General features: G+C 47.6%; 1 protein-coding gene across 1 annotated transcript in view; it reads right to left on the reverse strand.

The window, feature by feature from the left end:
* STAB1 (stabilin 1) overlaps window positions 1-26,829 on the reverse strand; it is a gene marked incomplete at its 3' end in the record, with an annotated part of 476,721 nt that overhangs the window by 80,565 nt on the left and 369,327 nt on the right. The window contains exons 55-56 of the mRNA XM_082266286.1: window positions 26,003-26,152; window positions 11,041-11,145 (exon numbers count right to left, since the gene is read on the reverse strand). Coding sequence (XP_082122412.1) covers window positions 11,041-11,145; window positions 26,003-26,152 — 255 coding nt within the window. The remainder of the gene's footprint in view (window positions 1-11,040; window positions 11,146-26,002; window positions 26,153-26,829) is intronic.

The raw sequence follows: 26,829 nt of genomic DNA on the forward strand, positions 1-26,829 counted from the left end.
TGGTAGTCTGGACTCCGAGAGTCCAGAGCCCCTGAGCACAATCAGTGCCAAAAACACCTCCCCACCCAGACAGGCTGGCATCCATGGTGACCACTGTCTAGTACAGGGGAAGGAAGGATGTTTCCCTGTTGAAGACTCAGAGAGTGAAGCAGCCAGATCAGGGACCCTCTTGTACCCCAACTCAGCAGGATCAGATTGTATAGAGACTGTGGATTCTTGTCCCACTTGGCAAGAATCTCTCTCTACAGAGGTCTAATGTGGAACTGTGCAAACAGAACCACCTCAAAGGTAGACACCATCAGGCCCAGCACCTGCATGCAAGTCCTGAGAGACAACCAACTGTTGGACAACAGAAGTCGAATAGCATCCTGCAGCTTCTGGAGCTTGTCCAGCGGAAGAAAACACCCTGGCTGAGGCCAAGTCCAGAGTCAGACCCAGAAAATCTAATTTGGTGGACAGAACCAGAGCAGACTTCAGGAAGTATAAAGTCCAACCGAACTCCTGCAGGGTCCACACAGTGATGTCCAGGTTGTCCTGTAGAGCAGTCGGAGGCTCTGCTCGCAGAAGAAGATCGTCAAGGTACCCCAGCACTGCAATCCCCCACTGTCGCAACAATGCTAGCACCGGGGCCAACACTTTTGTGAACAGCCGAGGACCTGAAGCGAGACCAAAGGGTAACACCATGAATTGAGCATGCCCCCCACTCATGGCAAGCGGAGGAAAGCTGATGGCCAACATACAGTTCAACATGAAGGTAAGCGTCCTTGATGCCACTATGAACCCAGTTCGGAACTTCTGCACCTGCACAAGTGGTTCAAAGCCTTGCCTTCCTTCCTGGGAACTGTAAACAGATTTGACTAGAAACCTTAAAAATGTTCCAATTTTGGAACCAGAACAACCACCCCTTGAAGTAGAAAGACTTGCACCGCCCTAAAGAGACCCTACAGACGGTCTGGGGACAAACGCAGATTGGAAGGAAAGAACCTCACTGGAGGATAAAACCGAAACCAGGTTCTTACAGCCAGAACGGATCAGCTCTTGGACCCACCTATCTTGAATCAGGAAGGTCCATGTGTCTGGAAAGAAGAGAACACGTCCCCCCACCTCAGTCACGGTTGAGGGCGACCCTTCAGGCAGAAGAGGGCTTGTTTACAGGTCTGGAAGAACCTGCTCTCTGTGACGAGACTCCTCGTCCTTGGCAGCTTGTAGAAGAAGAGTACTCTTCCCCCCCTGTAAGACCCTTAAGGATATCATCCAGGAAGATCAAAATAGGTGACCCCCCAAAAAGGGGAGAACAGATAAGGTCATCTTGGAAGACTGGTCCACAGACTAGCATTTCAGCCATATCAGACGCCGAAGGACCACTGCTGTCACAGACAACCTAGAAACCAAGGGAGCCGCATCCAGAGAGGCACCAAAGAAACTGCAACCCCTAGACCAACTGGTCCGCCAGCTTGCAAGGGCAGGGGGAAGTTGTTCCCCTTCCAGATCCTGGCACAAAAGCTTTGCCCACTCCGTTACAATCTGGGACACCAATGCTATGGCAAACACCCGCCTAAGGACCGAACTGGCCACAGGAAACATGTGACGGACCAAAGTCTCAAATCTCCCATCAAAGGGGTCTTTAAAAGCCGGAGACTTCTCCACCGGAATGAAAGTGTAGTTATTCGGCCTGAAAACTCTGAGAATCCACCACAGGTGGGATTGTCCACTTTTTAAAAACAGGGACTCTTCAAAGGGATACCATCTATCAAAAACGCTTAGGCACCGACATAATGCATTTGGGTCACTAACTGGTGACAATTTTGCAAGTGGGTGGAAAAAAGGGGACACCTTTTGCCGCTTTTGGGGAGCTACGGGTACCAAAGGAGACCGGCACCTCCGAAGCAGCAGCAGCTGCATCCTCCAAATCTAAAGTTGCCCGCACTGATTCAATCAGTGCATCCTCCAGCGCCATTGCACGCGTGGCTGCAGTACAAGAAGAAACATCCTCACAATCAGAGCACACGAAGTGCGTGGATGCAGACCCAGTAGGTTTGCAACATAATAAGCTCACCCTGAAACATAACAATCAGGATTGTTGTATACACACAAAACAGGCAGGTGAGGGCCACGACTGTGATCTTGCAAGGGGACGCCAACCCAAGGCCCACGAATGGACCACCTACTGGACCCCGCAAAAAAAAAAACGGAATTTTTGTAAAATCTTACCTGTAAAATTCCTTTCTCTGAGTCCTCCGACAGTCGCCGCCACTTCATATTCATCACTAATGGGGTTATTGACCTTTGCTCCGTAGGAGTAGCTAGGCAACAAAATTTGTTAATATCAAAGCTTTTAGCATATCACACCCCTAGGGGGTGGTCCCCTCAGTCAATACCTCCCTGCTTCCTGCATTCCCAACTCAGTTTCAGTAGCATAGCAGTAGAGTACATAAACAAACCCCAAAAGAGGGGCGGGGGCGGCGACTGTCGGAGGACAGAAAGAAATTTTACAGGTAAGATTTTACAAAAATTCAGTTTTCTCTTACGTCCTCCGACAGTCGCCGCCACTTCATATTCATCACTAATGGGGACGTCCCATAGCAGTGTAGACATGAGGGGTGGGAAAAAAACGCAGCCGCGCCTAAAGCAACGCAGTACCCACATCAGAGAAAGGAACCTTACCAAGGTAAGAGAACCAACTGGGTAACAGGAAAAACGTGCTCAACAGGAGCAACATCCCAGGAATAACAAGTAACCTAGAGGTAAAAACACCCCAACAGCCAAGGGCCCAAACAAGGGACCCTAAGGCACTGCCGCACTAAGAACTTTACGGCCAAAGGAAGCATCTGCCGATGCCTGAACATCCACTTTGTAAAATTTGGAGAAGGTGTGAACGGACGACCAAATCGCCGCCTTACACACCTGGGCCACAGAAGCCTGATGACGATAGGCCCAAGACGTACTCAGAGATCTGGTAGAGTGCGCCTTCACAGGGAAAGGAGGAACCTTCCCCTTCAAAGCATAAGCTTGCACAATCGTCTGTCTGATCCATTTGGCAATGGTAGCAGCCGACGCCGCCATGCCCTTCCGAGGTCCCTCTGGAAGGATGAATAGTGAATCCGACTTGCGAAAGGACTTAGTCGATGACAGGTAAACCCTGATCGCCCGAACAACATCCAAGGCATGCAAAGCCACCTCCTTTGGATGCTTAGGCTTCGCGCAAAGCGAAGGCAAGACAATGTCCTCATTGAGATGGAAGTCTGAGATCCTCTTCGGAAGAAAAGAAGGGTTAGGTCGTAAGACCACCTTATCCAAGTGAATCACCAAGTAGGGAGAGCTGCAGGACAAAGCCGCCAGCTCCGACACCCTGCGAGCCGAAGTGATCGCCACCAGAAAAGCAACCTTCTTGGACAACAGAGACAACGAAATCTCCCTGATCTTTTCAAAGGGAGCATGTTGCAACACGGACAGAACAAGGTTCAAGTCCCATGGAGGCAAAGGCTCCCTCCTAGGAGGGACCAGGTGTTGCACCCCTTGAACAAAGGTGCTAATCAAAGAGTTAGACGCCACAGGGCGTTGAAAGAGAACGGCCAGCGCAGAAATCTGACCCTTAATGGTGGCCAACGCCAAACGCTGGCCCACGCCCGTTTGAAGGAAAGCCAACACTCTCGATACCGAGTATGAGCGAGGGGAATACCCCCTGGACTCACACCAGGCAAAATACGCCTTCCAAGTACGGTAGTAAACCTTCCCCGAAGAGGCTTTTCTAGCCTTGATCAAAGTGGGAATGACCTCAGGGGAGAGACCCCTATCCTTCAGGACCTGGTTTTCAACAGCCAGGCCGTTAAAGCCAGCGACTGTAAAGCAGGATGGAAGATCGGCCCCTGAGACAAGAGATCTTCTCGAAGAGGCAGACGCCACGGAGCGTCGACCGACAGATTCACAAGGTCTGCGTACCAAGACCGGCGAGGCCAGTCCGGCGCCACCAGAATCACCGTGTGCGGTTCCGAGGCCAACCTGCGAAGGAACCTGGATAGCAGCTGAATCGGTGGAAAGGCATACATCAGACGATACTGACGCCAGCGCGCCACCAACGCGTCTGACGCGTCTGCCCGAGGATCGCGCGTCCTTGCCACGAACCTTTTTACCTTGTTGTTTAGACGAGACGCGAACAGGTCCACATCTGGTGAACCCCACTTCGCGCACAGCATCTGGAAGACATCCGGGTGAAGGGACCATTCCCCCTGGTCCAAGATCTGGCGACTCCGATAATCCGCCTGCCAGTTCTCCACCCCCGGAATGTGAACTGCCGATATCGCCTGGACGTGCGTCTCGGGCCAAGACAGAATGCCGGCCACTTCCCGAGCCGCACGGGCACTCCTGGTGCCCCCTTGGTGGTTGATGTAGGCCACCGCTGTGGCATTGTCCGTCTGCACCCGAACCGGACGGCCCTGAAGCCTGTCCGTCCAACGCAGAAGACAGAGATTGATCGCTCGCAATTCCAGAATGTTGATCAGGAGGGAGGATTCCCCCTCCGACCAAGTTCCCTGGGTGGACAGAACGCCCAGAACACAACCCCAGCCCGACAGGCTGGCATCCGTGGTGATCACCGTCCACGACAAGGGACGAAAGGACTTGGCCCCCGACACCGCCGGGGACTGGAGCCACCACAGAAGATCCCTTCTGGTGCGTTGGCTCAATGAGATCCTCAGATCCAGGGACTGCGGATGCCCGTCCCACACGGCCAAGATCTCCGCCTGAAGATCCCGCGTGTGAAACTGGACGAAGGGAATCGCCTCGAAAGCCGAGACCATCTATCCCAGACACCGCATACACGTCCGGAGGGACGAGCACTGATTGTCCCTGAGGGACTTGACTTCGTCCTGAAGCTTCTGGGGGTTGTCTTCCGGCAGGAAGACCTTCGCTTGAACAGAGTCCAGGATCATCCCCAGGTAGGGAAGACGAACCGCAGGGAAGACACAGCGTTGACTTCGGAAAATGTATCGTTCAACCAAACTCCTGCAGAGTCTGCATCGCGATGGACAGGTCGTTCACCAGGCCCTGACTGGTCGCAGACCGAATCAGGATATCGTCCAGATACCCCAAGACAGAAATGCCCTGGGCTCTCAATAAGGCCAGAACCGGCGCGAGCACCTTGGTGAAAACCCGCGGAGCCGAAGCGAGGCCAAAGGGTAACGCCACGAATTGGTAATGATCCTCCGCAATGGCGAATCGAAGGTACCTCTGGTGACCCTCGAAAATGGGGATGTGAAGATACGCATCCTTCAAGTCGATGGAGGCCATGAAATCCCCTGGAACCAGGGCAGTCACCACTGATCGCAGGGATTCCATGCGGAACTTGCGAACCCGCACAAAGCAGTTCAGAGCTTTCAAGTCCAGAATCGGACGAACCTTGCCCTCCTTTCTGGGCACAGTGAACAGATTGGAATAGAACCCCCGAAATCTGTCCCGATGAGGCACCGGAACCACCACTCCCTGGGCCCGCAGGTCCCGCACCGCCAGGTGCAGATCCTGCAAGCGCTCCGGAGACAGCTGAAGATTTGAGGGAAAAAATCTGCTCGCCGGCCGAGAGACAAACTCGATCTTGTAACCAGACCGAACGATTTCCTGAACCCACCTGTCCCGAATGCGGTCCAGCCAGGGTTGAAGAAAACCGAGCAAACGTCCCCCCACCCCAGAACTGGGTGAGGGCGCCCCTTCAGGCCGCATTGGAATGGACGGCAGACCCGGACTGGCCGGACTTCTGCTTACCTGCCCACGGCTTCCTCTGGGAACCTTGGCCCTTGAAGGGCTTGCCCTTATAGTGCGACCGAAAGGCACGAAAGGACCCCTGAGAGGGTCTAAACGAGGCATTCTTCTTACCACGAGCAGACTTATTCTTGCGAGTTTGGGGCAAGAGAGTGCTCTTACCCCCGGAAATTCCCTTTATCAGAGTATCCAGAGACTCGCCAAAAAGGCGAGACCCTGCGTAGGGCAAATTAGCTAAAGTCTTGCGGGAAGATTGGTCAACAGACCAACATTTCAGCCATATCAGGCGACGGTTTAACACCGCCACACTAGAAAGACGCACAGCCAAAGGGAATAAATCTAAGTCCGCATCACACAAATACATGACACCCTGATGAATTTGATCTACCATAGCCAATGTCGTCGGCGGGGCAGAGTCAGCCACCAGGATGCGCCTGAGTACCTGCTTCCAATCCGCAATAGCCTGGGCTGCCATAATGGAAGCAAAAATAGGCTTCAGCATAGAACCAGCAACCGTATAAGCATGACGGGCCAGAGATTCCATTCTCCTGTCCGTAGGGTCCCGGAACACCGGGGTATCCTCAGCAGGGATCGCAGTGGATTTATTCAAAACCGCCACCGCGTGATCCAGCTGAGGTGGCACACACCAACGCTCATCAGTGGAGGGTGTAAAGGGATAACGCAGCTTGAACCTACTCGGCAAGGCAAAAGGCTTCTTTAAATTGCGCCATTGCTCATCAACCGCGCGCTGAAATTCCGCAGAGCAAGGAAAAACCTGTGACGTTCTGCGTTTCCTTTGCGTCCCATAAGAGGACATCAAAGCAGGAGGACATGGTTCCTCCTCCAAATGCAGTGTTTGCTTGATAGAAGCAACCAACTCATCCATGAGTGCAAGCTCTTCAGACGAGCCAGGGGGAGAATTATCAATCCCTTCTACCTCAGCCTCCCCCTCAGACCCCCCAAGGTCTAGAGATGAGCGAGACCCCGAGAAGGGTACTCCAGCCATAGCAGCCCCATCGCCCTCTGAATCAGAGGAAATAGACACTCTGGGCTGTTTTGCGGATCGATCAGACACCAGCATCTGCACCTGAGCAGCCAAGTTCGCCACAATAGTAGCCAGATCAGCCCCCTCGGGGGATGCAGCAGCCCCTTGGCCCCCCACCAAGGTGGGAGGAAACTTGCAATCCTGAGAATCCATGCCCCAGCAACAGCAGAAAAAAAGGAGCACTGCCCCTTTAAGATCGCGGCGAGCGCAGCCCACCGCACTCACTGAATACACCGACCCCCACAGGGATAAGAACACTGGGCAAGAATACAGGAAAAATGGAAAGGTAAAAACCTGGAGAGATCACACAGGCTGCTGCCACCGATCGCTGTCCCAGAGCAAAAGGAAGTGATGCAATGACTGACCGCCCCTATAAAGCCTATGTAAGGCTACACAAACATGGCCGCTCGGCTGAGGATTCCTTAGGCAAAATAGAAAATGGCGCCGACATGTGGCCGCACGATCGATCGCCGCCAAAATGGCGGCGTTTGGCGCCAAAACGCCGCGCCTGCCACACAGGACCGGCCGCCACAATTCTGCCGCAAAAAAATGGCGGGTCGCCGCAGCAATCGCCGCACAGCATGCCTAAACCCAGACTGCTTCATGCATTCACCCAGCAGAGCGGGAGAGCCCCCCCCCTCGCAGCCCACACACAGGCAGCAATTCCACACAGGAACTGACCGGGAGTTCAGCAGCCACACAGACATGCAGGGTCACACAGTCCCAGACTGACACCCAAATAGACAGGTCCCCACATAGAGGTGCACTTACCAGTCAGGATGTCGTGGGGAGCCTGCTCCAGCGACCAAACCGCTGCACTGAGGACAGGGAGTGTCGCAGCCAGGACGCAGTGGAACTGCGGTGCGAAACCGCAATGGCTTCCAGTGAGGTAGCCACCTCACCGCAGCATCCCTGCAGCGAACAGGGATGGGTCGTTCAATATGCCAGGAAAACCTGAGCTGAACGCTCGATGGCAGGCTGGGAAGCCCCTGGCCCTCAGCCCTGGGATCCAGGGTGGCCAGACCGAGACCCAGCTCCGCATGATCATCTTCACCCGAAGAAACTAAACTAATGCTGAATAAAAGAACAGCTAAGGAAAAGAAAGAGAAAAATACTCAAACTAAAATCAAAAAGAGAATAGAGGCTGAGACTGAAAGCCCCAGCACAGGATCAGCCTGCTACTCCTAAGCTAGGCATTAGAAACTGAATTGGGAATGCAGGAAGCAGGGAGGTATTGACTGAGGGGACCACCCCCTAGGGGTGTGATATGCTAAAAGCTTTGATATTAACAAATTTTGTTGCCTAGCTACTCCTACGGAGCAAAGGTCAATAACCCCATTAGTGATGAATATGAAGTGGCGGCGACTGTCGGAGGACGTAAGAGAAAAGGGGATCGCCCTCTGAGCCCCTCCATAGAGGCCCACATGAAAATAAATGGCCCCCTTAAAGGGGGCCACCTGCCGTGATGCGGACGTGCAGAAAAGGTACCCAGGGGGCTTGCAGTGCTAAAAGGGGGGGCCCTATGCAAAATGGTGGCATGCTGTCATCAACAAAGGTGGCCACCCCCACAGTGCCCCCTCCCCGCAGGGAAGGCGCCAAGCTGGCCACATGGCCCAGTAGGCCGCAAGCCGCGGCCTAAATTAACAAAGGTGCCCCACCGCCTGGGCGCAAAGCCTGCCAGAGCCGACCACCCTGGAACAACAGGGGAGAGGGCAGATGCCCAAACGGAGGGTGGTGGATCCAGCCACCCTCACTGGGGCCTCCCCAAACAGCGCCAGGCCGGAATTCCACAAAGCTGCGAACTAAATTTTCAGCTGGGTCCAGCCACGTGCGGCGCGGACCAGCGGATGTGAAGCCAGCCACTCCCCCAGCCCAACACAACAGCTGGGAGCCCTTAGGACCCCCCTGCCCAGGTCACTAACCACCCAGGGTGACAAAGCACCCTGTTGTAACCCCCAGTGTGAGCCCAGAGAAACCGGTCAGCAGCAGCCCCAAAGGAAGCCCCCCTTCAGAGCATATGGCAACAGCCAGCTTAGAACCTCCAGGGAGGGGGTATGGAAGACCCACAGTGACCCTAGAGGGGCTGGGGAGAAGGAGGGGAACGTGGGGGTCCTGCCGTCCCAGGGAGGGGCCCACGTCCACCCCAAAACCTGCAAGGGGGAGAGGGGGGACACTACTTACCATACCGTGGAACCGGGTGGGCACCACTCTAGGCAGATCACCGCACTGTTGGAATGGGGGTGCTGTGGGCCAGAGGCACGCTGTGACTCAGGCCGTGACTCAGGTCATGTGCTTTCTCGCAAAACGTTTAACTCGCCAGTCAGCCCCCGTCCAGTGGGGCTATTTCACGGCCGGCCTAGCGTGGAGCTGAGGTCGGGTCGTGCTAGCTGGCCGGACTGGAGAGACCATAGGAATCTAGACTATCCAGTCCAGCAGTTGATTAGTAGTAGTTCTCACAGGAACATAAACTAATAAGAGGAAAAAAATCAGTTTAAAAAGGAAAAAATGCTAGGACCAGGGATTCCAGCAAGGAACTAGGTCCTTACTTCTGACTAGGTAGAAAAAAAACTGAATGCCTATAGCAGGAAGTGGGAGTATACCCCCTGGGTGAAGCTTTTTCCTGCCTAGTGTCCAAACTCCTGTAGGGGGCAGCATAACCCAATGGTCAAGAAGATTCTGGAGCTGTGTCCGTCAATGAACGAAAGCAAAATTAGATTTTAAATTGGGTACATAAATCAGGGGAAATATGAACTAGAAAGATAAATATTTAAACTAAGATTAGGCAGCTAGAGGGAGATGCCAGGGAATTTAGAAGCAATTGAGAGGAATTGTAATTTTATCTTACTTTCCTCAAAATACTATTTATGTTAGATTTTGTATGTGTCATGAGGCCTAGTTTGCTCCATTTTCTCCAATATCAGTGTCCCTAGTACTCACAACTAGTTAGGCCCTACACAGCTTTGACTGTCACCAAAGGAAGCTCTACACTGTTAAGAACCCAAATGTTCACAACGAGTGTATGAATTGTTTGCTATAGCGCTGTTATGATTCCAAATTCCTTTTTAATGGAAGGGATAAATGTGTGGCCTATTATAATGGCCAAGAGAAGGGAGTGATAAATAAAATGGCTAATCCATTTACCCTATCAAACATGTATTTATGATTATCAAACATTTATTTATGATTAAGCAGATATATAAGATGCATATTTTGTTAGAAGTCATATTGTGTAGCAACTGTGTTGGTTGTGTTCAAATTGGTATTGGTTGTGTTCTATTTACAACACCTGGAAAGATTGTCATCTCTGCCTTTAAAGACCTGTTCCTCCAAGGAGCCAAACTACTGCCTATGTGAACAGCTATTCGCATATCGAAGAATGTCATCAAAAACACAGATGATACTTCGGAGAAAGTCTCACCTATCTTAGGCCATATAAATTGTATTAGATCCCCTAGCTAGTTAGAGAGCTATACTTTTGAAACCAACATCATGTATTGTGATTGTGCTGCTCTCTAAGCATGTTACCTACATGCTTGTATAATAAATACATCTATTTTTTAATTTGGCTTCAACGGTCAAAATGTTACTGAAATCCATGAGTTTTGGGGTTTCCCCTACATTTATTAATTAGAAACGATCAACTGTTATAGGTACTCAGCTACATTAACTCCTTGGGACTTGCTGTTGTTTACCCCTTATAGACAACAATGCGTTTTACAGTTCAACTAAGGGAAAAGAGAAAGGGAATTTACAGACCCCAGATTGTTGGAGCAGAGGTAAGTATCTGAGGCTTTAACACTCAAATGTACATAGATCGTTGGAAATCCCTCCAAAGTGAGAGAATCTTGGGTTGTTCCCATTGGAAGATTTCCTCGCTATTACTGTTCTGATGACAACCAAAAATCTGGGATTTTCCTTTAAATTCACTTTTAGTAGTAAGAGTAAACATGACAAATAAAGAAGGTAAATCTTCCTAATGGGGACATAGATAGCAATAAAACCTGACAGGTGTTCTAAGCCCACTCCATTCTATTCAAAATGAAAAAAACATTGTCTGTAGTTATACTATAATATAAAGATACTGATGAAAAAAAAAAAACCTGCTAAGGCAGTGGGTAACAATGGTTGAGACAGTAATGAGGAAAAAAAGAAGACCTTTTTGCAGGTGAGCTGTTGTGCCAATAACGTTTTGCACAAGCATATTTATAAAATGGAAATCCAACATTTCAAAGTTAATTTCTTACTGAGTTTAATGTCACAGTTCTGGCCAGTCCATCCTTCGGCACAAAAACACGATCCATCGCCAGAAATTCCATCGCTACATTGTCCATTTTGTGTACAGGTGCATTCTGGAAAGTAAACCATATATTTCAACATTTTATAATGTACACCGATCAGCCATAACTTTATGACTACTGACAGGTTACATGTATAACATTGATTATCTTGTTACAATGGCATCTGAAAGTTAGTGGAATATATTAGGCAGTAAGTGAACATGTTGTTCCTACAGATAATGCGTTGAAAGCAGAAAAAAAGTGCATCACAGTTTGTTGTGTATAAGCTGCGTAGCTGCAGACCAGTCAGGGTGCCCATGCTGACTCGTGTCCACAGCCAAAGTGCCTACAATGCGCATCTGAGAATCAGAATTGGACCACGGAGCAATGGAAGGAGACCTGGTCTGATGAATCATGTTACATCATGTGGATGGCAGGGTGAGTGTGTTGCTTACCTGGAGAAGACATGGCACCAGGATGCAGTATGGGAAGAAGATAAGCCAGCAGAGGGAGATGCTGTGGACAATGTTCTGCTGGGAGATCTTGAGTACTGCCATGTTACCGGACATGTACAACTTACCAAAACATTGTTGCTGACCAAGTACACCCCTTCATAGAAATGTTATTCCCTGATGGCAGTGGCCTCTGTCAGCAGGATAATATGCCCTTTTCACGTTGCAAAAATGGTTCAAGAATGTTTTGAAGAACACAACAAAGTTTGAGGTGTTGACTTGGCTTCCAAATTCCCCAGATCAATTCAATCGAGCATCTGTGGAATGTGCTGGAAAAACAAGTCCAATCCATGGAGGCCCACCTCAGAACCTACAGGACTAAGGGATCTGCTACTGACAGCTTGGTGCCGGATAGCACAGCACACCTTAAGAAGTTTAGTGGCATCCATGCCTTGACGAGTCAGGCTGTTTTGTCAGCAAAAAGTGGACCTACTCAATATTAGGTGGGTGGTCATAAATTTAAGGCTGATTGGTTTATATTCAACACGAAAGGTTAGAGCTGGAGAGAAGTAGAATGTGTGGTGTTGGTAACATTGAGACTGGCTAAAGACAGTATGATAAAAACAAACAATGTTCTCAATTGCAAGCATTGTTTGTGATTTTTGAACCCTTTCAGCTGTGCTGTTGAAGGATAATAAGGGCCTCATTAACTGGGTTTCTCAAGGGATATTTCCGAACCTGTTTAAAAAATCTCCACACAATAGGGTTTCTATTCTTCACTCTTCTATAAAGAAGAGTAAAGGGTCAAAAAGTACTGATTGTGTGCTGCTGTTTGCATGGGATCACTCTACTGTACATTCCAGAACCTATTTAGGCAAATATCTAATAGCCTTTCTCTTTTCAGGGAGATATCTGCACCTCTATGGCTAGACATAAATGTTAAGGTTTTTCTCAGTCAGCAGGAGCAGGTTTTCCACCATCCATGTGAAACCTGGACCTGTCCAAACACCCCAAAAGTGTCTGCATCTGACTGGATGCAGGTGCTGTTTGGACAAGAAATTTACACCTGGCTCCACCTGAGTGGTGCTGACAGGGACACCCATGGAACTAACTTTGGCTGACTTAGCGGGAATTGTCTGAAAATTAAATTGTATATGCCCAGCTATACACTGCTTGTCTAGTGTCTTCTGTTTAAAATAAATATAAACCAAATCAATCAAATTTCATATAAGATTTACCATGTTTAAGTTTTTTCAAAGGAAGAATTTATATTTATATAAGTGCCCCTGTGGCCAGACTATGGATATTAAAGTATTTAAAAAAAAAAAAGGCCTGGATTCTTTCCTGGGTGCGCATAATATAAATGGGTACTAATATTTATAGGTAAAGTTGATCCAGGGAATATCCGATTGCCTCTCGGGGGATCGGGGAGGATTTTTTCTCCCCTGCTGTAGCAAATTGAAACATGCTTTGTTGGGGTTTTTTCGCCTTCCTCTGGATCAACTGCGGGTATAGGATTGTGTATATGGGATTGTATGGTTGGGTTGTCTTTACTATTTTTTTTTTGTTTTTATTGGTTGAGCCAGATGGACTTGGCCTTGGACCTGACTAGGTAACATACAACAAAAATGTTGCAAGGAACAGTGATGGAAGTAACTGCGTTAAAGGAAACGGCGTTACTTAACGCAGTTACTTTTGAGGGTAACGAGTAATCTATCAGATTACTTGTTCTCTCCCTGTAACGCCGCTGCCGCTACTTTCGGCTGCGTGAATGCAATTACATCTACTGCCACCAGATGGCAGTAGATGTAATTGTAATTCCCCCTCTCCTCTATGACCGCTGTCTGCGGTACAGGAAGTAGAAGAGGAGGAGACTCAGCCAAGGAGACACTCGGCAGATGGTGATGGCTGCAGAGGGGCGGAGATGATGGCTGTGGAGGCGGAGATGACGGGGAGATGCAATGCTCTGACAGAACCTGCCTGGCTACAAATCCATGGAGGGTTCTGCAAACTATGGAGATGACTACAGCGGGCGGAGGCAGATCGTTTTTCATGCTATGGAGCTGCGGTATAGAGTACGGGGAGATGCACTGCTCTGGGGGGGGGGGGGGGGGGCTGGTGTCTACATATCCATGCAGGGTCCTGCAAACGTCAGGAGTTGGGGCTGCAGATGAGTGTGCATTGGGCCTGTTTAGTAGTGGGATGGGAGTTAGTTGCTGGATGGTGGATGGCAACCCCCAACTCCTGATGTTTGCAGGACCCTGCGTGGATATGTAGCCACTAGCCCCCCCCCCCCCCAGAGCAGTGCATCTCCCCGTACTCTATACTGCAGCTCCATAGCTTGAAAAATGATCTGCCTCCGCCCGCTGTAGTTATCTCCATAGTTTGCAGAACCCTCCATGGATATGTAGCCAGGCAGGTTCTGCCAGAGCATTGCATCTCCCCATCATCTCCGCCTCCGCAGCCATCTTCTCCGCCCCTCTGCAGCCATCATCTCATAATGGGTTAATCATATCAAGGTATATCGGGCTCGAGAGGCAGAGAGCACAGCGCGCCAGCCCCAGGAGGAGGACAGAGCCAGACGGACCCGGACAGTGTGCCAGTGCCTGCCAGGCCACACCACCTCCAGCAGCCAGCCCAGCACAGCAGGTACCAAAAAAAAAAAAAACCTCACAGTCAGTCAGGACTCAGACCCACACCGCCACCACCAGTGTGCCACACCGCCACCACCAGTGTGCCACACCGCCACCACCAGTGTTTCACACCACCAGTGTGCCACACCACCAGTGTTTCACACCGTCCCCACCAGTGTGCCACACCACCAGTGTGCCACACCGCCACCACCACGTGTGCCACACCGCTACCACCATCAGTGTGCCACACCGCCACCACCACCAGTGTGCCACACCACCAGTGTGCCACACCACCACCACCAGTGTGCCACACCGCCACCACCAGTGTGCCACACTGCCACCACTCGTGTGCCACACCACCAACAGCCAGCCACTCCAGGCAGCAGGTACCAAAAAACAAAACAAAATACAGTTACTCACAGTCAGGAGGACTCAGACCCCCACAGTGTGCCACAACTATTAAAGATCTCATAGAACGTAATTGCATTATAGAATAGTAAAAAAAGTCGCAGTTACTTTTCTGAGTAACTAATTACTTTTTCAATGTGGTAACTGAGACAGTATCTCAATTACTTTTTGGGAGAAGTAATTTGTAACTGTAACGAATTACTTTTTTAAAGTAAGATGACCAACACTGGCGAGGAAGAAGGTAATAAGCCTTTTTTTTGCAGAAGAGACATAATGGGAGTTATTTACTAAAGCTGCGTGGTGCAAAATCTGGTGAAGCTCTGCAAAGAAACCAATCAGCTTCCAGGTTTTATTGTCAAAGCTTAACTGAACAAGCTGAAATTAGAAGTTGATTGGCTACTGTACTTGCATGCACAAAGTTTCTGTGCCTATAATGTTAATTTCCTCTAGATGGCGCATGTGTGCTTACTTTTCTGTTCTTTTATTTGCCCAATCATGGATTATTACATTCTTCTTCCTTTTTCTTCTTGCAACTAAAAGGAGATTGAACAGTGCTGTCCTCCCAAGGTTTAAAGCATTTCTTTTTTGTTTTGTGTGTAAAGTAAGCCATCTGACTAAGAAACTCCAAGATACAAACCCTTCTCTTAGCTCACAAGCAGGCAAAAGTGGTATGTAGATTTATTTCTGTCTAGTTATAGGTTTCAAGTCAAGTTAGTTTTGATATGTATTTCACTGTATGTCTGATAATTTGCCCTTCATATTTGTTCTCTTTATTCAGTTCTATGGAGTTGATGTAAGTGTCGGTGTAAGAACTTGATATGTACATTAAACATCTGTGACACAAGAACCTCAGGCTTCTCATTGTGACTAAGGGCAGCATAGCTACCATGCACAGCTGCACCAGATTCTGAGTGCTCCACTTATAGTAAAGCCAGCCATAGGCTTTGCTGAACCGGTAAAGATTTGAACCCTGTATGGGTAGGCTGAATGTACCCAAGTTGATCAATCGATCGTTCAACTTGGGTACAACCAGCCTGCCAGATTTTACATGCGATTATTGTAAGCAAGTGTTATAGACACTAGCAATAATCACTGTGTTCTGCCCGGGGGGATGGCTTTCCTCGCTGGGAGAAAACAATAGCTCAGCAGGAGGGATTCCCCTGTCTACAATGTCTGTGCTGATGGGAGAATTGACCTGTGGTTGCAGGAAAGAAATTCACCCTATGACTGACCTAAATCCTCCCCCCCCCCCCCCCAATGTATCTGTTCTGCAATAAAAATATTTCCTGCTTGTGGACAGGTAGTTTTATGCTACCCCAGTCAAGAATTCTTTCTTAGCGGGTTTTTTTTGGGTACGACCCACTAGTCCTTTGTATTATTCAAAAAGGGACAGAGGTCTGGATCTGAGAGAGTACGGTTGCTGCTGTTGGCTGTTCTTTGCTATTGTGGTATGGTAATGTCAAGTTATTTAAGTAAAGCTTAAAAAATGTTGCCTTTGCCTGATCTGAAGCTACTTAAGGGGTATAATGCAAGTAACAGGCACACAATCTTAAACTCGGGACAGTTATACACACTGGGGTATGAAGACAGCAGTACAAGAGTTAATACAGTTTGAAGACACAAGTGGTTACCAAGGGTAACAAAGGTTTCTCTAGCAGCCTGTCATAAGCATGTACATGTGACAGGTGGGATAGCCTCTTGCAGGAGGAGTTGTCAGCATTCTCTCCATGAGCAGGCCTGTCTCCCATAGCAATATGAGCAGACTAGCACTTCAGGTCCTCAGCCTGTACAGTACGGAAGAGGAAGAGTTGGGTGTAGTGCATGCATGGAGTTTGCACTAGGTGCATGGCGGGACCCCATTCCATTACTGGGAGCAGGGTAGCGGATACACGCTGGACAGATGGAGAGGGTGTTGGCTCTGTGTGTCCCTCCTAGATGCATCAGTGACCATGGTGATGTACATTAACTTTGAGAAAGTTCACAAGAGTTTAGTCATCAGTTCAAGTAAAGGTATCCTATGTGTAAGGTAGTGACCCTATCCAAAGTGCCTAGTGTAGCCCAGAAGAGCATGAGCACCGGAAGTCGTGTCACTTCCGGGTAAGCGAGATGACCCAGGAAATGATTAGCAGAGCAAAACATCCTGTTTGATTGAAGCATGACCCAGGAAGTGATTAGCAGAGCAAAACATCCTGTTTGATTGAAGCATGAACACCGGTGTAACGTTAGAAAACCATACCTCGTGAAAAGCCCCGGTTACGTAATTGAACAGCTGAGGAGCTGACAAGTGCGCATGGAATTTTGACGGTAGTGTGTGTAACGTTACACCGCATGAGCTGTTGCGGCGGTTACATAAAAACAGCTCGGCTGCAATATGAGTCATCTCCGCTTCTATCCCTGTCACTTCCCTGATGTCGGCTACTAAATGTAAAAGCGGCGGCGGGTGTATGAAATGTAAATCACGGAGATCTCGGCTCCGTGATCCGCTTTTACATTTAGTAGGCAAGATCAGGGAAGTGACAGCGGTAGGAGCGGAGATGACTCATGTTGCAGCGGAGATGTTTTAATGTGGTGATGCGGTGTAACGTTATAACACACTAACGTGAACATTCCATACCCTCCGAGCATGCGCACTAGTAAGCTTCTCAGCTGTTCACTGATGTAGGTGCACCGGAAGTGACGAGGGTATGGAATTTTTATGGGTATGGTTTTTTCATGGAACACCGGTGTCCTCACGTCACGCTGGTTATGTTGTTGTTGTCTGCTCCTTACCCTGGTGTAACGTTAGAAAACCATACCCCATGAGAAATCCATACCCACGTCACTTCCTGTCAGAAACGTAATGTAACAGCTGAGCAGCGTAGCAGTGCGCATGCTCACAGCCCCGGATACGTCATTGAACAGCTGAGGAGCTGACAAGTGCGCATGCACGGAGGGTATGGATTTTTCACGGCAGTGTGTGTAACGTTACACCGCATCAGCTGTTGCGGTGTTTACATTAAAGGTTACATTAAAACAGCTCGGCTGCAATATGAGTCATCTCCGCTCCTATCCCTGTCACTTCCCTAATCTCGGCTAGCGGCGGCGGGTCTATGAAATCTAAAATCTAAATGACGGAGATCTCGGCTCCGTGATTTATATTTTCATACACCCGCCGCCGCTTTTATATTTAGTAGCCGAGATCAGGGGAGTGACAGGGGTAGGAGCGGAGTTGACTCATGTTGCAGCCGAGCTGTTTTAATGTAAACGCCGCAACAGCTGAGGCGGGTAACGTTACACACACTGCCGTGAAAGATCCATACCCTCCGAGCATGCGCACTAGTAAGCTCCTCAGCTGTTCAATGACGTAGGTGCTGACGTAGGTGCCCCGGAAGTGACGAGGGTATGGATTTTTTACGGGTATGGTTTTTTCACGGAACACCGGAAGTCGTGTCACTTCCGGGTAAGCTAGATAGCCCAGGAAATGATTAGCAGAGCAAAACATCCTATTTGATTGAAGCATGACACAGGAAGTGATTAGCAGAGCAAAACATCCTGTTTGATTGAAGCATGAATACCGGTGTAACGTTAGAAAACTATACCTCGTGAAAATTCCATACCCACGTCACTTCCTGTCAGAAACGCAATGGAACAGCTGAGCAGCGTAGCAGTGCGCATGCTCACAGCTCCGGATACGTCATTGAACAGCTGAGGAGCTTACAAGTGCGCATGCTCGGAGGGTATGGAATTTTCACGGTAGTGTGTGTAACGTTACACCACATCAGCTGTTGCCGCGGTTACATTAAAACAGCTTGGCTGCAATATGAATCATCTCCGCTCCTATCCCTGATCTCGGCTACTAAATGTAAAAAATGTAAATGAAATCTAAATCACGGAGATCTCGGCTCCATGATTTATATTTTCATAGACCTGCCGCCGCTTTTACATTTAGTAGCCGAGATCAGGGAAGTGACAGGGATAGGAGCGGAGATGATTCATATTGCAGCCGAGCTGTTTTAATGTAACCTTTAATGTAACCGCCGCAACAGCTGATGCGGTGTAACGTTACACACACTACTGTGAAAATTCCCTACCCACCGAACACCAGAAGTCGTGTCACTTCCAGTTCTTGTGTCACTTCCGGTTCCTGGGGCACAGGGTCACTGGAAATCACCCACCAGAGAGGACATTTAAAGCGCTCAGTGATGGCACGAGCAAGCTCCATTCCCAGCAGAAGGACATAGGAGAGCCGCGCCATCACTATTTCTGCACGGACCGCACTGCAGGCGGCCGTGCCGGCTTGAAAACGTGTTTGTTTATTCTTCGTTATATGTAAGTGCAATTTTCAATAAATCCATGTTGTTTTAAAGATAATGCACTATTAGTCTGCTTCCTCTCTGTTTGACCCCCCCCTGTGAGAACCCAATTTCCTTTGATTTGTGTCGGTGGTGGAGCAAAGGAGAGGATTGACCTTCCATATTGCCCTTCTGGAGTTACTATGGGGACTACATTGCAGGCAACCTATATACACACGTTTCAAGTCTAATATACTGTATATGTAATTTCTGGTAAGGAGCCATTCACTATGTTTTCTTCACAAGCATGAGGTGTATATGGAAAGGAGGGGACAATACACTGAGGATACAGGCCATCGATTCCTCTTGACTGCCAATTATTGTTAACTTTTTGGTAAGGAGCCATCCACAGTGCATGCCTCACCGTGTCCTTGGGTGAAGATACAGGTGTTTTGGATACAGTCACTCTTCACTGGAAATTTAATTTGAAGAAACCAATGGACTTGTGTCTGAAATGACTTTCTTTCCCTATTTGTGCAAACTTTGTTGAAAGTTTTTGCCATTTGTTTCTTCTCGGTGTGGGATATCTACACTTTATGGGGTGTTGTTACACTAATTGTCACCAAACACAACTTTTGTGATAGTAGTTTTTTCTTTGGTGGATTTAAGTTATTTACACCTTGCTATTCCTTATATAGCATTTTCTTTTTTTTTTCACTTGCACAAATTTCTGGAGACCGCACTTATTTTATTCCCATTTTAGCCCAGAAGAACCCACCCCAGGGCAGGCCTCTTGTGACCCTGGCTTGGTGCTCATCAAGAAGGGGAACATGGTGGATGTGACAATCACCTCCTCACCCTACTCTCCTACATGCTTGCAAGTTTTGCAATTAAGGCCTACATTTTGCTCACCTAAACTATGAAGTTCTGGTCATCCTCCTCCTCCCCCTCCTCTCTTATTATAGGGGACTTTTTTTCTGGGAGCGGATACCTATTTCTGACAGGTACCCGCTCCCACTTTTGCTCTGCTGGTCTGGGCGAGCAAAGTGGAAGTTTGGCCCCCTTGGATGATAACAGCACTGGATTCCTGGGCTAGTAAGTGATTATTAAAAGTCATTAGCTACAGTATTTGAAGATGCTGACTTTAGATTTTTTTCAGAAACAACCAAAGCAATTCTCATGCATACTGGGCATTTAGCATTAGGCTCCAGCAGTTAGCTGCAGCTGAAGGGCTAACAGCTGCTGTGGCTGGACAATGCACCTAATGGTATATGTACATCTGGATCAGGGGTCTCCAAATTTTCTAAACAAAGGGCCAGTTTACTGTCTTTCAGACTTTAGGGGGGCTGGACTTTGGCCAGTGAAAGTAAACAATGGCCTGGTGGCCAGTGGGAGTAAACAATGCCCCATCTTTTGTGTCAGTGGGAGGAATAGTGTCCACCGGGCTGCAGTTTGGAGACCATTGGTCTAGAGCAGTATGTGCTTAGGGACAAATACCTGTAAAGCAAGCAGTCTGAATTCCGTCCATTGGTTCTTGGGTGTATACTGCCCTAAACAGAAATACAACTGAGTGCCCTGTTGAACCACAGCAGCTGTCAGACTTTGAGAGTTGGACAGGCGTTCTGCAGTGGAGCTGGAAAGTGCATTTAGCCACAGCTAAATCTCAGAACCTCATACATCGAGACTAAACGACCAGAGTGTAAGAGACCTTAAGCTGACCATAAACTATGCAGTCTTCTTCTACAACCTCCTTTACATCTACCAACAACCATGTGATATATGAGCCTGTGAGCTTGGATAAAATTGTTTGGATTGTAAAGGTTTGCCCTCATATTACATAGTTTTGATAAATTTAAATGAGATTGTACAGTACAGAGATAAAACAATGAGATTGTAGTGTGTATGGCTACCCTTAGGGTTAATTTACACCAGCTGCTGTGTTACAATGCAGTGGCTGTTGTTCGGTGCAGTCCAGCAGGACCACTGCAGTGCTGATGTGCTGATCTTGGTGTGGCGCACTGTTGACTTTGTTTTAACAAACGTTATTGAAATGTCACACAGATATTTCATAAAGTTCAAGTGGCCAGGGCGTAGTGTGAGGAGGTGGATTGCCTTTCACTGCTCTGAAATGAAGGACTGAATGCAGTACTTTTTGCAGCGCACACCACCACAATGCAGTCATGTGAACTAGGCACACAGGAGACGAGCGATTTTGCCTTGTCATGCGGGGGACTGCGCTGGAATAACTGCCCAAAGAAGTCCTACCGCATTTGGCGTGAATGAACCTTGAATGTTGGATTATAACAACAGTAACAGGTTTATGTTGCAGAGATTACACTAAAGTGACACTAGATGGTGCTGTGTATTTCTAGGTCTGCTTGACTTTAGTGCGTGAGATGGGAATAATGGACACCTTTTAAGCAGAAAATAATTAGGCAAAGGACACACTCCTGCCATATCCCCTGGTCACATGGACATTAAAACAAAAGAATGATCACTTAAACCTATGGGGGCTTTTTTCATTGCTAATACTGGATCATTTAAGGAGAAATAATGAACAGAAGGATTTATTTCCAAAAAAGGGACAGTTCGGAGCTAGTACTGTGAAAACAATAGCAACTGGCTGGGAATATTCTTCCCAGCAGACTTATTTATTCTCTAAGAAGAGTCTACTATCAAACACCATAATATAATGAGCACACTTCAGTTCCATGCTCAGGCATGCTAAAGCTAATATTTTAAACCCTCCTATACTCCCCTCCCCTCCAGCAATGCAATGTCTACAAGTTCCCTCACCAGCACCTTCTTTCTGCCCTTTTCCAGGTATATACAGTATCTCACAAAAGTGAGTACACCCCTCACATTCTTGTAAATATTTTATTATATCTTTTATATAAATTGTCACAATATTTATGTGACAACACTGAAGAAATTACACTTTGCTACAATGTAAAATAGTGAGTGTACAGCTTGTATAACAGTGTAAATTTGCTGTCCCCTTTAAAATAACTCAACACGCAGCCAATAATGTCTAAACCGCTGGCAACAAAAGTGAGTACACCCCGAAGTGAAAATGTCCAAATTGGGCGCAAATTGGCTATTTTCCCTCCCCGGTGTCATGTGACTCAGTGTTACAAGGTCTCAGGTGTGAAAGAGGAGCAGATGTGTTAAATTTGGTGTTATCGTTCTTACTCTCTCATACTGGTCACCGGGAGTTCAACATGGCACATTGTGGCTCAAGAAGAAAAAAAAGAATTGTTGCTCTACACAAAGGTTGGCCTAGGCTATAAGAAGATTGCCAAGACCCTGAATTCTGAGCTTCAGCACGGTGGCCAAGACCATACAACGGTTTAACAGGACAGGTTCCACTCAGAACAGGTCTTGCTATGGTCGACCAAAGAAGCTGAGTGCACATGCTCAGCGTCATATCTAGAGGTGGTCTTTGGGAAATAGACGTTTGAGTGCTGCCAGCAGTGCTGCAGAGGTGGAAGGGGTGGGGGGCAGCCTATCAGTGCTCAGACCATACGCCCCACACTGCATCAAATTGGTCTGCATGGCTGTCATCCCAGAAGGAAGCCTCTTCTAAAGATGATGTACAAGAAAGCCGGCAAACAGTTTGCTGAAGACAAGCAGACTAAGGATATGGATTACTGGAACCATGTCCTGTGGTCTGATGAGACCAAGATAAACTTATTTGGTTCAGATGGTGTCAAGTGTTTGTGGGGGCAACCAGGTGAGGAGTACAAAGACAAGTGTGTATTGCCTACAGTCAAGCATGGTGGTGGGAGCATCATGGTCTGGGGCTGCATGAGTGCTGCCGGCACTGGGGAGCTACAGTTCATTGAATGAACCATGAATGCCAACATGTACTGTGACATACTGAAGCAGAGCATGATCCCCTCCCTTCGGAGACTGGGCCGCAGGGCAGTATTCCAACATGATAACGAGCCCAAACACACCTCCAAGACGATCACTGCCTTGCTAAAGGAGCTGAGGGTAAGGTGATGGACTGGCCAAGCATGTCTCCAGACCTAAACCCTATTGAGCATCTGTGGGCATCCTCAGACGGAAGGTGGAGGTGCGCAAGGTCTCTAACATCCACCAGCTCTCTGATGTCATCATGGAGGAGTGGAAGAGGACTCCAGTAGCAACCTGTGAAGCTCTGGTAAACTCCATGCCCAAGAGGGTTAAGGCAGTGCTGGAAAATAATAGTGGCCACACAAAGTATTGACACTTTGGGCCTAATTTAGACCTATTTCACTTAGGGGTGTACTCACTTTTGTTGCCAGCGGTTTAGACATTAATGGCTGTGTGTTGAGTTATTTTGAGGGGACAGCAAATTTATACTTTTATACAAGCTGTACACTCACTACTTTACATTGTAGCAAAGTGTAATTTCTTCATTGTTGAAAAGATATAATAAAATATTTACAAAATTGTGAGGGGTGTACTTTTGTGAGATACTGTGTGTATATATATATATATATATATATATATATATACATACACACACACACAGTATGCTCAAATTCCTGTTATTACACATATAAACAAAATCTCCACGTTTTTTAAAAAAGTATAAAATAGGAGACTGAGTCAAGCAAATAGATATTACACATGCTTAAATTTGGTGCCGCTGCAAATGCCGACAAGCTACAATATCACCAACTTTCCATAGGTGAAGTTTTAAAAACTTTGTTGTTGTGTGGTGATACCTCCCATGTGTTGTGGAATCTTAATTTATGTGCCCAGGTGCTCTGTACACCTGCAATTGCATTGTGTTCACCCGGGGGACTCAATAAGAGTATTTGTCATTATGAATTTATTATAATATATTTTAATACACTTTTTTCACCCTACCTTATTACTATCACGAGGGGGCTAACAAGCCCCCTACGTGCTAGCATATACGGAGTGACAGGTACTCTTTATAGTCTTTTGACCCCTACATTCCCCGTAACAAGATTAATGCAGTTAGTACTTGATCAATTGTTTTTTCTGGGCACATTTGGATCTGATGGCTCTGAACCAGGTTCATTATCACAGAAGAGATTGAGAAACAAATGTTCCTTGTCTCTCCTCTGCTGTCCATTCAAATGGTGGAATGGATGCTCCGGGCTTCTGTAGAGCAGCTGTCTAGTAGAAGGAGCTGTGAGCTCCGAGCACGTAGTCTAAATTCCTCAGTTGCAGTCCTGACTTGCTTCCCTTCCCGGTGATATAATTTCCACCCGTGCGTTCCACGCTGGTCAACGCAAGACTTCTTGGACTCACAGTGGCGTCTTGTACCTCTATTCAACTTTCAGCAACGTGAACTATACATGCGGAGCCTGCAGGATGGTGGAACCTCTCAGGGCTGAGTACTTTATGATGAGCATGTTTATTTACAATTTGTGAGCGTTTTTAACCTCATGACAATAAAGTCTGTATAGTAATACTACACTTCTCCCACCCCCCTCTCTTCTCCTTTCTCATGTCATTTCAGAGTTGGACACACTCTTAGGATGGCTGCTGCTAATATTGACTGGACTAAGTCTCTTTGTAATTGTAGCAGCCTCCTAGGTAGGTGTATATAGTTTTGTTTCTCAGGTAAATTCAGAAGTGGTCTGCTTAACAGAGAGCTGTGATTCTTAGATAGCTCCTGCCTAGTGTGCTCTGATGCTGTTTATCCTGGCTTGATGTTTCACACTGATCCAATAGTAGTGCAGTTTATTGGACAGTGGGAGGAAACCATGCAGATGAGAGTAGGGGATATCTGTACAGCCCTGGCTAATGGGCACTGGAGGGGTCCCGGTGCATGCTGGGTGACTGTACTTATATCTGAGGTGCACAGGTGGTTCCTGGTATTCGGCTGGAGAGCCGAGTCCAGGTGGGGGGGGGGGGGCTCCGGGCCTTTCCCCAGCACAGGCTGCCATGCGGCCTCAGGTGATTGACCTGAGGGCCAGAAACAGATGCTGAAACCCAGGGACTCTTTTGAGGGCTGACTGAGGGAGGATGTCCATGGATTTCGTCTGGTACTATGGGAGAAGTTGACCCGCGGACAAGGGCCTTGTAAATACAGACTTCCCACAGGGATCCGAGAGACTGGTGCTATTGTAATCCCCCTCTGGGTGCTAGAAAGTCAGCGGGCTGAGTGTAAGCTAAAGGGGATACTGGGTAGTGTCCTGAAGATACAGTTCCCAAAGTCTGCTGCTAACACAAGCAAAAGGCTTATTCTTCCAAACCTTTGCCCACGGCATCCCATCACATCCGGTAAGTGACGTCAGGAATCGTCGCCCGTGTGTTCCACGGCCCCAGGAAGTGCTGACATTCACCAGCAGCGTCCCATACCCGCAAGAGGCTATCCTGATCGGTCACCCCACGGACAGGGATGAATTGTTGCAGTGCTTACTACAATTACATGCCATTGATGCTTACATCATTGTGAGTAAATCTCCTATGTTTTTACATTAAAGCCCATATATGCTGCACTTAGTTTGGCGCTTGTGTTCTATCCTTAGCTTATTCTTCCATACAAGTGCTGTATGGTTCAGCAAAGATCTGCTATTCAGTTCCACTAAAGTGAGGCAAAGTGAGAGTTGCCCTCACCTGTTCATAGTTGAATTTGGATTATCCCAGTAATCCCTTCCCCTATCCAAGTTCTCCAAATAAATCAACAAAACAAATCCCTTAGACTGGTCATTGAAGGCAACGAGCAAAAGTGTATGTGTGCACTGGCAGCGTGTGAAAATACCTGGTATCTGGCAACAAGATAATCAGAGAGAGACCCAAGATAGATCCATACTCAGCATTTCCTATGGAGGCAGTGCTACATAATTATAGCCATTGTTTAAGAGACTCTCTCTTCATGGGCAATTAGACAGAAGCTCTTTAAAAGTATTCTATTACTAAAAAAACATAATCGGGTAATGCTGCCTTGTGCCCTGCTGAGTCACGTGAACTGTGAATTTTATTTATTAGTTCACTATAAAGAAACACATATCATTGCCTGGAAGGCTGACAGCTAATAAAATTCTCTATGGTCTCAATATTTATGAATACTCCTGCCATCAGAAAACAATCAGGGGCAGGTAGGAATCTGAAATAAGGTTTAATAAAAATCCTTGCAATTTAGGCAGTTGACCAGCATTTTCTTTTAAACCGTAAGTCCTTGTTAAAATAAACTTACCTTTACAGTCTGGGCCATATCTGTTAGGGGCACATAGCTCACAAGCTGTCCCAATAAACCCCTCTGTGCATACACACTGACCAGTTCCTGCCATTCCATCTACACATATTCCATGATTACTGCACGGCGCTTCCAGGCCTCCAGGACACACTGTAACACAAAAGCATTTTTAATGTTTAAGACACTAAACAGCAAATGTGAACTAGAACAACAAAAAAATCTCTTTAAAAAAGGTCACTTCAAGGCTATTTTCCTGATAAGAAAAATATTAAGTTGTGCAACAATGTAGGAGACAGCAAATGCAACCAAATCTGCAGCAGAAAACCAATCAACTGCTTCACCAATTTCAACAACTGCTTTTTCAGTGTGGCTGAAATGGGAACTCTGCCGTCGCAAATAGATAAAAGCTGCCAGTTTGGTCTGACTCCTGGTTTGCACCAAATTTTGGCTGATCAGAGCTTCAGCGAACATTTAGCAGCAGTATTACTACCTCTGCTAAATGTGACAGCTTCCTGCTCAGGGGACCTGGTTAACCAGCTATTTAGCTGTCAGCTGGGGATTTCTGCCTGACAGGTGAATGTAAACAAAGGGGCAGGGGACGTTTTAAAAAAGAAAAGTGGGGTTCACCCAAATTACATATCAAACCCTGATATGTCAAGCCTGGCATGCCATTTGTTTGACAGTCCTTTACCTATTAGCCCAGAAAATGGGCATTACTGTTTTTTAACATTCGACTCCCATTGATTTCAATGGGGTTCGGATTTGTCATACGGCATTCAGCTCATCACTTCTCACAAACTCTGAACCACTAGCCCAGGGACCAATCT

This window comes from Pelophylax lessonae (assembly GCF_965119305.1).
Source record: "Pelophylax lessonae genome assembly, chromosome: 8".
NCBI lineage: Eukaryota > Metazoa > Chordata > Amphibia > Anura > Ranidae > Pelophylax > Pelophylax lessonae.